The sequence below is a fragment of the Lampetra fluviatilis genome, chromosome 32, assembly GCF_964198595.1.
Source record: "Lampetra fluviatilis chromosome 32, kcLamFluv1.1, whole genome shotgun sequence".
In the NCBI taxonomy this organism is placed as follows: domain Eukaryota; kingdom Metazoa; phylum Chordata; class Hyperoartia; order Petromyzontiformes; family Petromyzontidae; genus Lampetra; species Lampetra fluviatilis.
In genome coordinates this window covers 8213220-8227838 of record NC_136306.1, presented here as the reverse complement: position 1 = coordinate 8227838, position 14619 = coordinate 8213220, and the positions used below count along the sequence as shown (strand labels likewise).

The following is a 14619-nucleotide window of genomic DNA, read 5'->3' as shown; positions in this document are numbered from 1 at the left end:
AATCATAATACGCTGAAGGAGACATCCTAACTGCTTTGCGGAGCAGTTTCTGCCATGGTACCCACAGGTGCCTTATTGGCCACTGAGAAGGTTGTTATAGTTTGCAATGAAATTCCCAAATGTTAGACGTCACCCTGACAGTCTAGACAAGTCTCACATTGCTGACTGCTGCTGGATTATTATTATAATAAATTTTTATTAGATTTTATTTCACTTGCTGTTTTGATTTGCTAAATTAATAGAGCTCAATTTTCCAGGCACAATTGCCTTTTGTTTTTGCTCAAATTCTTGGAATAGGAATATGAATTAAAGTTTAAAATAAATAAAAATCACTCAGCAGTGTCTCAGTCGAAACTTTCGTCTCTAAAAGTTCGGTTTGGTTTTTTTTTGGTTGACCAATGCTATGCATCAACAACACTGACCAAGAATGTTATCACATTTAAAGAAAATGACGACGACGATGATGATGATGATAATGGTGATGTTGGTGATGTTCACCACTCTACCACAATTAGCAAGACAAATATCCCACCGACTAGCAGGAAGTACCCGGCGTTGCCCGGGTTTTAAAAATATTTGAAAACTACTCTTAATAATGTAACTGCAGTGCGTACTGGGCTACAGTCTACATTATAGACTGCCAGTACACCCACCCAGCTTAATAACCAGGCTACAGTCTACATTATAGACTGGCAGTACGCTCACCCAGCTTAATGACTATTTGTACAGTCAACATTTAAAAAATGGATTTTTGGCGCGTCCGGTTTTAAAGTAATTACACAGTTGTTTTTTCATCAGAAATGGTAATTCTTGTGGTTTAACGCTTGAACACACCGGTGGGCTAAAGCAGTGAACTATTAGCCTTTTATGAACGTCACACTTTTTTACTGATTGGCCGTGTCGGGTGGTGGAGGGTTACAACACATTAATAAATAAGGCGATCTAAACCCAATAACGTTGTTTATGAATAATGGTCGCGAAAGCCTACGTGTTACAAATTGACTAACTTTACTTAATAACCAGGCTACAGTCTACATTATAGACTGCCAGTACGCTCACCCAGCTTAATAACCAGGCTACAGTCAACATTATAGACTGGCAGTACACTCACCCAATTTAATAAGCAGGCTACAGTCTACATTATAGACTGCCAGTACGCTCACCCAGCTTAATAACCAGGCTACAGTCAACATTATAGACTGGCAGTACACTCACCCAATTTAATAAGCAGGCTACAGTCTACATTATAGACTGCCAGTACGCTCACCCAGCTTAATGACTATTTGTAGTCAACATTTAAAGAATCGATTCTTGGCGCGTCGGGTTTAACAGTAGTACCCGGCGTTGCCCAGGTGAAAAATATATTTCTTAATAACCTTACATATATACACACCCTCACCATTCACCACTCACCCTCACCATTCACCCTCACCACTCTCCCTCACCACTCTCCCTCACCACTCATCCTCACCAATCACACCCTCACCAATCACCACTCACCACTCACCCTCAACACTCACCCTCAGCACTCACCACTCACCCTCACCATTCACCCTCACCACTCTCCCTCACCACTCATCCTCACCAATAACACCCTCACCACTCTCCCTCACCACTCTCCCTCACCACTCATCCTCAGCAATCACACCCTCACGAATCACCACTCCCCACTCACCCTCAACACTCACCCTCACCACTCACCACTCACCCTCACCATTCACCCTCACCACTCTCCCTCACCACTCTCCCTCACCACTCATCCTCACGAATCACACCCTCACCAATCACCACTCACCCTCAACACTCACCCTCACCACTCACCACTCACCCTCACCATTCACCCTCACCACTCTCCCTCACCACTCTCCCTCACCACTCATCCTCACCAATCACACCCTCACCACTCACCAATCACACCCTCACCATTCACCCTCACCACTCATCCTCACCACTCACCCTCACCACTCAACCTCCCCTCACCACTCACTAATCACCACTCACAATCGCCACTCACAACCGCCCTCACCATTATATTTTTGCCCCAGTCAACGCCGGATATTTCCCATTCGTAGCAGTTTATATCAACTCTATAAACAACTTATATTAAACAGGAAGCGCGATCCTAAAGTAATTACAACCTTCGATTAGTCCTTTGTGCGATTCAAAGAATCGATTCCTGGCATGTTGGGGGTTTACATTTTGAATGATAGAGTTTCATTTTCATTGTTATTTTATTTTTTTATTTTTTCAGGAGTTTTTAATTACATTTTTGCCCCGGTCAACGCCGGATATTTCCCGTTCGTAGCAGTTTATATCGACTTTAAGCAACTTATAGTAAACGGGAATCGTCCGAATCTAAAGGAATCTACAACTTTCGATTCCTTTGCGCGATTCAGAGAATCGATTCTTGGCGCGTCGGGTTTAAAAGTAATTACACAGTTGACTGACCCTATAATAGTAATTGCACACATTGTGGTGGGGGGGGGGAGTGAAGAGGACGTGAAACTTTGATGAATTTACCTCAGAGTCGCGTGTTAATGCGTGCGCATATTTTTAACGGGAATTAAAAATGGCGTCCACCCGGCAGCGAATGCGTCGCTACCCGTTGCCAGGGGCAACCGCCGTCCAATGAAACTGCGTATGGTCCGGCGACACACAGACACACACACAGACAGACAGATTTGCGATTTTATATATATAGATAGCCTCAACAGAATCTTGGGGCAAGTGCAGTTAGCGAGGGGGTGGGTGGCCAGCACCACGCCCGGGCACTTTTGTCTCCCTAGTGACGATACTTAACTACTCATTTGAGGCTCAGCCGACCTAGGGGAAGCTCAGGACCACTTAAAATAATCGTCACTGGTATTGGCCTTGGAATCGAAACTCGGGTCGCCAGGCTCCCACCGCATCACGCTAACCGCTGCACCTCCGCTCCCCACTGACACACACTAAAACAAATGCACCCTACAGCTCTGCAGCAGCAAAAGTCTGGTCCAGCAGCAGCAGCGGCGGCGGCGGCGGTGAGCGGAGGAGCCAAGCCAAAGTCTGGAGGAAACCCTCAGACCCAGCAACCGCGGCCCAGCGCTCCGGGACAGCCAGTGCCGCCCGACAGACAGGGGTCGTCAGGGGCCACAGGGAGCACGACGAAACACTCGCAGCAGCGGACGTCGGCGTCGTCGGCGTCGTCGGCATCGTCGTCCTCTGCCAGCAGTCCCGCTGATGCCGCCGCTGCAGCAGCAGCATCTGCAGCTGCCACCCCCGCTGCATCGACTAAGCCGGAGCAGAAGCCGCACCCGCAGCTCAAGTAGGTGCCCGGCCCCCTTTCTGTCTCGCTCGCAAACATGGGAGCAGCTTCGGTCTCGCTTCGAGTCACCGTGGCATTCGATCGCTACCTTTTTGTGTTCAGTTTGTTGTCATTTCCCCCGCACTTACGATTAGCACGGTTGGCTACGTACGGTGCGAAAGAAGTTCAACATACATACGCACGTACGTACATTTTGTGGAATTATTTCCGAGTAAGCTTCACCGACGTCTGTTTTGCAGCGCGTCCTCGAAGCTCGATATACCGCGTCCCGCACGTCGATTCGATCGATCGTTCCGTTTCTAGCCTTTCCTCGATCCGAGAGCTGGCCACGTGATGGACTATCCTACACCAGTTTTTGCGAATTTTCCCACACTGAGTTTTAGGTTGACCTCAACCTCACTTTCTTGGCAGTCTCCGGGTTTCCTTATATTTTTTTGCTTTTTTCCCCAATTCTTACCACGTCATGCTTGAATAGGTCACACTTGGGGTGCCGCCTTTCATATGCCCTACAAAAACAGTGTCCATTGGGCATCAAACCAAATTACTTATTTCTCAGAGCTGGAGTAAAGCCAACTTCGGTGAGATTTTGACTTCATGATGATTGTTTTTTTCGTGGTAACCGGGCTCCACTTGAAGCCCTGCTTTAATGACCGATGACGACCCGGATTCGAACACAGGCTTCTCTACGGTGACGGCTCGCTGCTCCGACCCGCGAGACAAATGCTGACCTGGCCACCACTTAGGCAGCCCCACACTGAACCCAAAACACTCTTAATTCTGTTCGGTTATTAAAATAGCGACAGAGATGCACATAAAGAGTACACACACCCCGCTCGCTGTCCCCACTCGCTGGGGCAGCGAGAAAAATCTCCTCCCTCCTCTAAATTCAGGAGCAGAGCATTCGGGACTAAGGTCTGCGGAGTTTATGTACCAACCCCCCCTCACTCCCCCACGTCGCGGTTTGTGCTCTGTACGGGACTCCTACTGGAATATAATTAAACATATTTTTTAAATAGCAACACAAAAAATGTGGATGACATTGACATTGTCGCGACATTATCGTTGTCATCCACATTTCTTGTGTTGCCATTTTTTTCCAACCAAGACTTAGTCGACCGAGACGTAGGTGACTGCTCCGTCGCAGCCTTGCGTGTTTTTGTTTGTACGTCTCAGCAATTCGTTGGGCCAAACCAACCGCATCACTTTTTAAAAATCCTTTATATTAAGTTCGCTTGCTTGCTTGCGTGCTTGCTTGCGTGCTTGCTTGCTTGCTTACGACCGTGCAAATCTTTCGGTCGTTTTTTAACCCACTTCCCGTGATCCAATCGAGCTGACATTTTCCACACAGACTCGTTGTGCGAGACAATTAATGTTCGTAAAAAAATTCCCAAAATTTTACACTGTTTAGGGAAAACAAATTAAATATTTAATTACCAATTGCTTAATACTGGCAGACAATCATCTCACCCATAGGTGGCAGCCATCTCAAGCCAGAGGACGAGAAGATTCTAGCCGCCACGCATATAAAGGATTTATAGTGAAAAACTTTGTTTTTACGGGTTTACTTGTTTCCCCCCCGCCCGCCCCCGCGTGTCCCTAACCAACAGCAAGTCGCGGTCGGTGTCGGGCACGATGGGCGGCGGGGACGGCGCCGGCAAGGCCGGTTCCGGCGAGGAGGAGGCCAAAGCCGAGACGATCCGGACCCTGCGCAAGTCGTTCGCAAGCCTCTTCTCCGACTAAGGCCCCCACGGTCGATGACGCGCGCTCCGCGGCACGCGAACTTGTCGCTGCGTCGCCGGCGCGGGTGGCTCGCTCGCATGACTCGCTGAATGTCTCAACATTCAAGCGAACTTCCACTTAAGTTTCCATCGGTTAACGGATATTGTCTTAGGCGTGAACCAGGTTTAAAGTAGGGCTCGGATATTCAATTGTTTCATAAACGGATCACTCTAATGATCAATTGCTTGACTGTATGGATAAGATGGAAATAGTTGGGGGGAGGGAGGAAGTCTCATCTACGTTCCCACGTGTGCCGCTGGACGGGAGGTGATAGGCGAGACTTTGGTGACGTCATTGGCATCAACAGCTGCGTCACGCTGGGCGTGGCTTATGAGGGGTTTCCCTCCTTCAGGAAACAGAACGTGGGGGGCAGCCGCCATTTTTTTCACGGGCCCAAGTGACTGACTGTGTAAATGAGTTGATTGCAATATTTAATTGGTTCATCGGCTAATCGTCCCAACTCTGGTTTAAAATCTCTTTCACGGTGTGGCTGGTTCTAAACTGAAAAAAATTACTCAACACGTTGGTCAATAATACTGCCTTTAAGGGGAAAAAACAGGCAATGTTTAGGGCAATGACCCCTCGTCCTAGCACATTAATAGAGCAGAACCATTTCCAAAAAACATCGACGAGTATATATATTTATTTTTAAGGCCAAAGTATCATTGACATACATGTTGAGTTGTTGTTGTTAACTGTGCGTTTGCACCACTGCCAACGCAGCAACAGCGTCACCAACATAATCTGGTTCTCGAATCAGTTCTGGAGCACAACGCGATTCCGTTGAAGGTCGGCCTCTGCCCATATAATCGGCTAGCCCAAGTGAAATACTATTCACAACGGGAACGAGACGCAGCCAAAGACACAACCAGATCACTTGCTTAAACGAATGCTGCCAGGACGCGTTAATCTGGAAGGCCTATCAGCAGAATGGCAAAATATTCTCTTATACTGCAAATTACTTGGCGCACACTTAACATTTATTTTACAATTCACAGCTGAAGGCGAGGGTGGGTTTTTTTCTTTCAGTAGCAAACCGATGATACTTCGAAGTAGGGCTTCAGTTCACATGGAGCTGTCCGGGGCTGAGCTCTGATAACTATTTCTAGGGGTGAGGGGGTTAAGAGCCCCGGGGAGAATATTTCATGAGAAATGAAGCCCTGCTTTTAAGCGTTAAGTGTGAGTGAAGGACAAATCTGTGCTGGTCCTGCACATGCCTCATCCCAGCCCTCGCCTCCTATTCCTTTGCCGCCCTCTCAAACGTGACCACAAACCGTGGCTCAGACCGAGTGCATTTCGCTTAAATTAACTTAAAGCCACCGAAACGGTTCAATACTCTTACTATTCAATGCTTTTTCGTCCTATAATCTCTCTCAGATATCGTATGGACTCGATGAAGCTAAAGGCATACTGCTACAATCAAGAGTTATGTGCAGATTGTGGTTTGCCTGTCGATTTCTTTTCAAATAATATACTCGGTAACATCAGGACCCGAGTCTATACATGTTTGCTAAGTAGAAATAAGTAAACACGCGGCAATCGATAACCTGACATGCAGTTTCAGTTCGTTGCTACATAAATCCTAATTATATCGCATGCTAAGGGTATTATCCGCAATTGTGTGGAGGGTTACGGTATTTGATTTGCACGAGGTTTTGGCTATAGAATAATCTGCGTCATTTTAACATCATACTATTCCAATGAGAATGAATTCCGTGGGTTCAAATAAATAATGATTTAGAGGGGTCCAAACACTGAGTAGAATTCGATAGTCGGAGGCGTTATCCTGGGGTATTTTAACATTGAGATTTCTGCTTGCAGTGCGTTTTTACGACAGCAGACATTGCAGACCCCCCACCCCCCACATGAGCAACTTGAACGCGTTCGCTTTTAGAGCCCCTCCAGTTTGACAAAACCCTTCCCTCCCACCAATGTCCAAACGGTTCCCCGAGCATGACGGACGTGTGAATGGTGCGGCGTGAAAAAACAACAACAACAAAAACCCCACCACTCGTTCTTTGCCGACCCATTTGTTTTGTGTGCAGCCTGAGCAATGCGAGTCGAGGAGGAGGGCGGACGTTTCATTCCCTCTGTGCCCCGCGCTTCTCCCTGCATGGGTCACATTCGTCGTGTTGGATCCACCACATCGGCTGCACGTGCGGTCGTCCTCGTTCCAGAGAGGGCGGGGGTGGGTGGGGGGGCAGAGACCAAGAGCATGTCATTTGGAAATTGTGCACGCCAATGGCAAACTCGGGTTGCCACGTGACCCGGTTTTCCCAGGATCTCCTTTTTGAGATAGCTATTCTGGGTAACCTGTAAGTCTAAGTCAGTGCACAACAAAAGTAATAATATTCTTAGGTTTTTTCGGTAAAGTCACGTAGGTAAAAAATGTAAATTAATAAAAGTAAAATAAAATTTACTTGATACAGCTATCGTGCTGTGACGGTTCCACCTGAAGACGGAAGCTTGTGTTGCCTCCGAAACGTCGTGATTTTTATTATTTTATTTTATTTTTTTTATTTTATTTTACTTTTATTAGTTTTAATTAAAAAAATTTACCTACTTGACTTTACCGAAAAAACCTAAGAATATGAATCCTTGCAAGTCACGAAAGCTTCAAATCTAAAAGTAATAATAATAATAATACACCACTCGAGACAATTCGTACACACGTAGTTCTCGCATCTTGCCAATATTGGCGAGATATTATTCTCCCCCCGTGATGTGTCCAGGTGTTTGCGTACCCCAAGAGGCAGGCAAACACCGACAGCTGCAGGCGCATTCCAATTTCTTCCAACTTGTGTTGTCGCTCTCGGGACGGAGCGGTGGTGCAGCGGTGCGGTTGCTCGCAGTGGCCGTAGCGTGATCGGCATGAGCCCCCAGAACCAAATGGGGGCCCCTTTCCCACCCCCCCCCCCTGCACTGACCTCTACGTCATTGACCTCTCCTCTCGCGATTTTCCTTCCCGTATTTTTCCGCATGAGCCAGCGCCGTCCCCTCCCAGCATCGTCGTCCCCATTACCAAGTCGCTTGCATGTCGGAGGTGCCCCGCTTTGCGCCCAGCCCTGCGTTCATCCCGCGCGTCGGGACGATGGCCTCGATCGAATCAGCCGACCTACGCCCCGGGGTGGCCACTCAACCTCGCTCGCTGTTTTGAACGAATCGACACCCACGCGCAAAGGTTAAGAATGATAAGTAGATGGAAAGTATTTATACTCCTGTGTGTCGTTTAAAAAAAAATTGGGGATGGGGGGGGGGTATGTGCAATCTTGGCTTGAATTTGATCGAATTTCAAGTAGCTTCGATTTGCATTTCACTTGTCGTCGTAAATCTCTATCGGCTGTCGGCGACCTTTCCAGGCAGTTGTTTTGGCTCGGCGGTATTTGTCTTCCTTAGGGGGGGGGGGGGTGCGCACACGTGAAGCCAGTTGTCTCGACCGCTCCACGCAGGATGTGTTAAAGGAGAGCCCAGCGACACCTTCCCGGAGAGGCTTGGCTGTGAGTGAGTGCAGCGGGATCGGTTCAGGTGCTCAGCGCGGTCCCGCGAGGGATCTTTATCACTTTCTCCGCTGGCAACCCAAGAACGAGGATGAGCACTGCGCGCAAAATCGGAACAGGAAAAGTTGTCTTTTCAAAACGCAAGTCAGTGTTTTTTAGAGGATGCAACCTGACCTGGGGAGTGGACAAAAGCGTTTAACAGATAATCTGTTTGGTTTTGATTGCTCGCTTTTAACGGGTGGCTCAATTCCAATCTCCTACAAGCCATCATTATCATCATATTATTAGGAATGTATGGAAAGATGTGTGTTTTCGTCACCATCATCATCTGCCACCATCACCATTGTCATACTTTTACTCTTCACAATTGATTTTTCGCTTTAGGCCACGTTGCTATCTGGCCAGAGTTTCTCGTAAATATCTCTACACCATGATATTGCTGTTCACCACGGTGGCGAGATATTAACTCTCTCGCCTGATATGCAGAGGACGTGGGTTCGACCCCGACCCTGATGCCTGTATATGTGGAGTTTGCATGCTCTCCCCGTGGTCACGTGGATTTTTCTCCAGGTCCTCCTGTTTTTCCCCTCGACGTTCAGAATCAACGTGTTTTGCTGATTCTAAATATGGAACACGCGTTAAGAGTGCATTATCCGCCTGCTGTTAATGTCCACGTGATAAGCCACCTCGTTGAGCCATCATTTGTGATCGCCAGGTCGCTTCTGAAAGAGAGCGACACAGCTCAGTAATTGTTTTCTTGGTTCTTTCGGTAAAGTCACGTAGAAGGGAAATAATAAAATAATAAAAATAAAACATAATAAAATACAATTCTCACGACGTTTCGGCCACAACGCAAGCAGCCGTTCTCAGGTGAAAAACAGAGCTGTCGGAAAGAGAGCGTCTGAATGAGTTGTCTTTCCGACAGGCCTGTTCTTCACCTGAGGACGGCTGCTTACGTTGTGGCCGAAACGTCGTGAGAATTTTATCTTATTATGTTTTCTTTTTATTATTTTATTATTTCCCTTCGACGTGACTTTACCGAAAGAACCAATAATATGAATCCCTGCAGTCACGAAAGCTTTAAATCGAAAAGTAATTGTTCGTAGTGTATAGATATATATCAATCGTTCCAGTTCTAACTCAACAACCGAGCGGAACACAATGACGAGCCCCGCTGTGCACGTGGCCACTCGACAATTGAGAATTTCGATCATCTCGGCACCGCAACGACGAAAACAAGTCGTTGGCATTGCACCGCACCCCGTGGGCCTGAACTCTTCCCTACACTGCCGAGGCAAAGGCTTTCCCGTCAAAGGTGTCGTCGATGAGTCCATCGCTAATTGTGCTACAAAAGAGCGCGCCCCTTTTTACTGACATCAGTTGCGGGGTTGTCGTTCCGGCGGTCAGCCAACCTCTTTCATTTGCGAGTAAAGTCTGTAAGTTATTCGTGTTTTTTGCTGCTTGCTAAATTACCGAGAGGAGGAGGAGAAGGAGGAGAAAGCATTTGATTCAAATGTCCACCGTTTTTAATTCGGTGAATATTTTCACGATATTCATGGTGGTGGCGGCGGGGGGAGGGCTAAGAGGAAAATCCCGCGTTTGATTTCGGGAGGACGCGGAGTGAGCGGAAAGACGACGTGTGTTTAGTTTGCCGTGCGTTTCAAATGGACAGTCATTGCTTGCCGTCTCGTAAACGTGTGGGCTGCCAGTGTTTGTAAATGTGAAGTCGATGCGTTTGAACAACAACAAACAAACAAAAAACATAATAAAAATGAAAGTGTCTGTGTTCGCTGAGTTTTTTGTTCCCGTTGTGAATAGTATGTATGTTAAAAGTGTAACAGGTATTCAACGTCACGTGCGGGCTCTATTAATTCGTTTCAATTCTACGCAGAGCTGAGATTAAAACTTTCTTCTCCACTCTCATGCCACATTTTTGAGGATCAGAATCACAAAATGTATTTATCCCGGAGGAATCCGATGAGCTATAAAGCTCTTTTTCACATATGTCCAGTAGGGGCGGGTAAGAACGTTACAACAACAAGCAGTATAAAAAGCATGATAGTCGTGCAAAGTAAGGAAAAGTAAACAAGCCATTAATGCCACGTTTCTGCAACCATTAAATAAGTGCACCCAGCGACTCAGAAACAGCCCTGGGCCGTTGCTGCAGAGCTCAGATTTTGTCCAAACACTCCACAAAGCACACGGATCCATGTGCTCGACCCATCCCACTTCATCTTCCCTGCAAGCTTACCCTGCCCTGACCGAAGAAAGCCATTTTAAAAAAACACAATTCCTGCGGAGGGAGCTGGTAGGAACGTTGGGTTGCTCGGTCAATGGCCAGGGTCAACGGCGGCGTGGTGTATTCCGAGTTTTATAAGGGCACCACGGGGTGACCAACCCCTCCCCACCCAGCCCCACCCTCCCCACCCAGCCCCTCCCCACCCAACCCCACCCTCCCCACCCAGCCCCTCCCTGCACGACGGACGGACACAATAATCCCCTGTGGGCTGGTGGAACCAGTGGGTTCTTACCAGTAAAATGTTGTTTATAACAGGAATAGCTTTTATCGCAGACTTCGGCTAAGTTAGCCCAGGGGTAGTGCTACATGCGGCTCCAGCGCCGCATGCGGCTCTTTAAAGGCTGCTTCGTGAGGTTATTAAGCAACCATCGTCTCGTTTTCACATGCTTTGCGGCTCTTGGTATGTTGAAATTTTTTTACCGAATTAAAAAAAATGTCTCTTGATGTTTTGCTTACCGACCCCTGCGTTAGCCAATTCCCAGAAAAAATATCTTTATACGATTGTCTTTAAAAAAAATTCAAACGTCCCTGGATCTGAGCCTATGTGAAGGACGCAAACGACATCATATTGCCACGTGACCCACGTGAAGGCACGCACCTCGATTCTGAGAGGGCGCCATGCGGCCCGCTGAAGGGAGCAACCACGTGGCACCGAGTCGGCCCAGTCAGGCTAAAACTATTTACACTAAATTTCGATTTAAAGCTTTCGTGACTGCAGGGATTCATCTTCTTGGTTCTTTCGGTAAAGTCACCAAAAGAACCAAGAAGATATTTACACTAAATTAGTTTTTTAATCAGGTTAAGCCCACTGAGCTATGTAGCTCTTTTTCAGAAACCATCTGCCCACAAATGATAGTTCAACGAAGTGGCTTATCACGTGGGAATTTATTGCGGCCAAATACTCAAAACGCATGTTTCTAAATGTTGAGCGAACCATCAGAGGACCCGGAGAAAAATCCACGCAACCACGGGGAAAACGTGAGAACTCTAAATATGTGTTCTGATCATGGTCATGCATTTGATAGCCAAATTATGTATTTATTTAAGGTAACTTCTTTTTAAAAGGACAATATCGTTATCCGCGAAATTTTGCTATTTTACGAGCATCTCCGGAACGTATCCCGCACGAATAACGAGTCGACCCTGTAAACATGTTATCAACAACTCGTCCATTGGTGATCGCTGGCGGCAGTCGCCGGCACGCGTTCGATGGAGGGCACGCGCGCGCACAACGCAAGCGCCGTGCGGTGATAATCGTTACACGAAACCCCCACGTTGCAACACAACGTAGCGGGCTCATCTTCCCAAAGCCCGGCGCGTTAATATCGGAGCCGGGGGGTGTACGGTGACGGATTTCACGAAACCCTCGGGAAAGTTACAAACAGCGCCATCGGTGTGGTTGCGACGATGCATGCGGTGCGGTGTGGTTACGTGCGGTGCAATCGAGTTGGGTTGAGTGGCTGGATGAGTAACCGGGCTGCGTGACCCTTGGCACATTTGGCTCATTGTGAACTCCGCGAGCCAGCCACAGCCACCCCCCCCGCCCCCCTAGGATCGAGCGAAACAGTTTTTCGTGAGTTATTTATGAACACAACGTGCCCACCACGCAGACACACCCTGTGTCTGCGTGAGTCTCGAACACCTTCCCCCACCCGGTGCTTGCGAACGCCAGCAACTAAAAAGTTGAATAGAAAATTGAGTGGAGGCTTGGGGAAGAGGTTAAAGTGGGGTTACGGGCAGGGTCGATGGGAAAACCGGTACTAAGGTGGTGGATGTGATAACGGTAAGTGCTTTGAATAATAGTGGAATGGTGCGCTATTTGTTTTATGCCGTAAATAGTTAATTGTTGTACCAGGTGAGGCCCACTGACCTATCTAGATATTTTTCATAAGCGACCTGGCTATCACAAATGATAGCTCGACGAAGTGTCAAATCGCGTGGAAATTCTAAATGTGGAGGGAAAAGCCGGAAGATTCGGAGAAAAATCCACACGACTACAGGAAGAACATACGAACTCTAAATATACACCAGGTGTCAGGATCGGGGTCAAACCCACGACCTCCTGCATACCAGGCGAGGTAATTAACATCTCACCGTGGCGTCTCTGCCCCGGCTTGCACAAATCTGCACCGACCAGCGTGGTGAAGTATGGTCAAATGACCCCCACGACCTGTACGGCACGGGGAGGCGTTCGTCAGAAGTGTATTTACAAAGGGATGTAAGTTTTGTCACTATTACAGATAATTCCAGTTTGTTTCGATGTTCTGTGTTATCCATTTATTTATGTTTAAAGGTTTATATTTCTGTTATTTACAGTGTTGTATTTAGAGTATGCTGTCATTCTTGATCATGGAGTAAAACAAATGCCATCAAATGTTTACGTGATCATCATGCAGTCACACAGGTCCACCAAGGAAACTGGAAGAATAACTCCAAGGTCTGAAGCCTGGCTAATTGTAAACGTATGAGATAAATATAATTAGATAATAATGCAGTCCTTTTATCAATCCATTACTGGATGAAGAGGGCCTCTCCCCGCCTTGTCAGTCATGGGGGTTATGTGACCATACTTCACCACCCTGGTCAGTGCAATTCTAGATTTGAAGCTTTCGTGACTGCAAGGATTCATACTCTTAGTTCTTTCGGTAAAATCACGTAGGTAAAACATGAAATTAAAATTAATAAAAATAAACAAATAAAAAAATTAAATCACGTCGTTTCGGAGGCAACACAAGTCTCCGTCATCTGGCTGTGACGGTCCCACCTGATGACGGAGACTTGTGTTGCCTCCGAAACGTCGTGATTTTATTATTTTATTTTTATTAATTTTACTTTCATTTTTTACCTACGTGACTTTACCGAAAGAACTAAGAGTATGGTCAGTGCAAGTCCGTGAAGGGTGCGGCTGTGTCCAGGTCCTGGTATCACTTACCACGAGGGTTGCCACCTGTCCTGGTTTTCCTAGGATTGTCATCTTGTTGAAGTACAATAGCTGTCCTTAGTCGAAATGTGTAAACCTTCCCGAGACATTAATAGTCCCAGTTTGTCAGTTACCTCGTAGATAATAATACACCACCATTGGAACCTCATTTGCCAGTAAAAAATATGATAATTGGTTTTTTACCCTTCCATCTGGCAACAAAACTGACACTTTTTTTTACAAGGAGTCATGTTTGCATAGACCACAATACCTGCAGTCATAATGCAAACAAAAAAAAACATAACTCTGATAATGCGCCTTTTGGCGTCATCTGGTCCAACCCATGTGAAAATAGGCTCTAAGGAAAGCTGTCTCGGGTGTGGACCAATCAACTTCAAGGACAGTGCATACATTATCAGAGTTATGTTTTTGTGTGCATTATGACTGCAGGTATTGTGGTCTATGCAAACATGACTCCTTGTAAAAAAAGGTGTCAGTTTTGTTGCCAGATGGAAGGGTAAAAAACAATTATCACAATAATGCACCACTCAAGACGATGCATTTAAAATACAAGAACTTCACTATTCCTACATTATGAGATCTTCCGATATATTTTTTGTACTTCAGAGGTGGCATCCCTGCCTCGCCGCTGCTGTTAGCCGTGGCCGGAAGTCAAACTCATGTGGCCCCGGGTTCATGGCCTAGTGCGTGAATCACTCCACTGCGCCTCCCCACCCTCCATATTGTGGCAACAACAAACAAAAATCTGTAAATATTAAAACGAACACTCATCATCCGCGACAAACATTCCACTATTTCC

At 46.8% G+C, this 14619-nt stretch overlaps 1 protein-coding gene across 2 annotated transcripts in view; it reads left to right on the top strand.

The window, feature by feature from the left end:
* Nucleotides 1-10362, top strand: part of LOC144943707 (synapsin-3-like) — a 157737-nt gene extending 147375 nt beyond the window's left edge. For both annotated transcript variants that reach the window (XM_078871470.1, XM_078871469.1), the window contains 2 exons: nt 2971-3304; nt 4912-10362. In XM_078871470.1, coding sequence (XP_078727596.1) covers nt 2971-3304; nt 4912-5044 — 467 coding nt within the window. In that variant the 3' untranslated portion in view covers nt 5045-10362. The remainder of the gene's footprint in view (nt 1-2970; nt 3305-4911) is intronic.
* The last annotated feature ends 4257 nt before the right edge of the window (nt 10363-14619 follow it).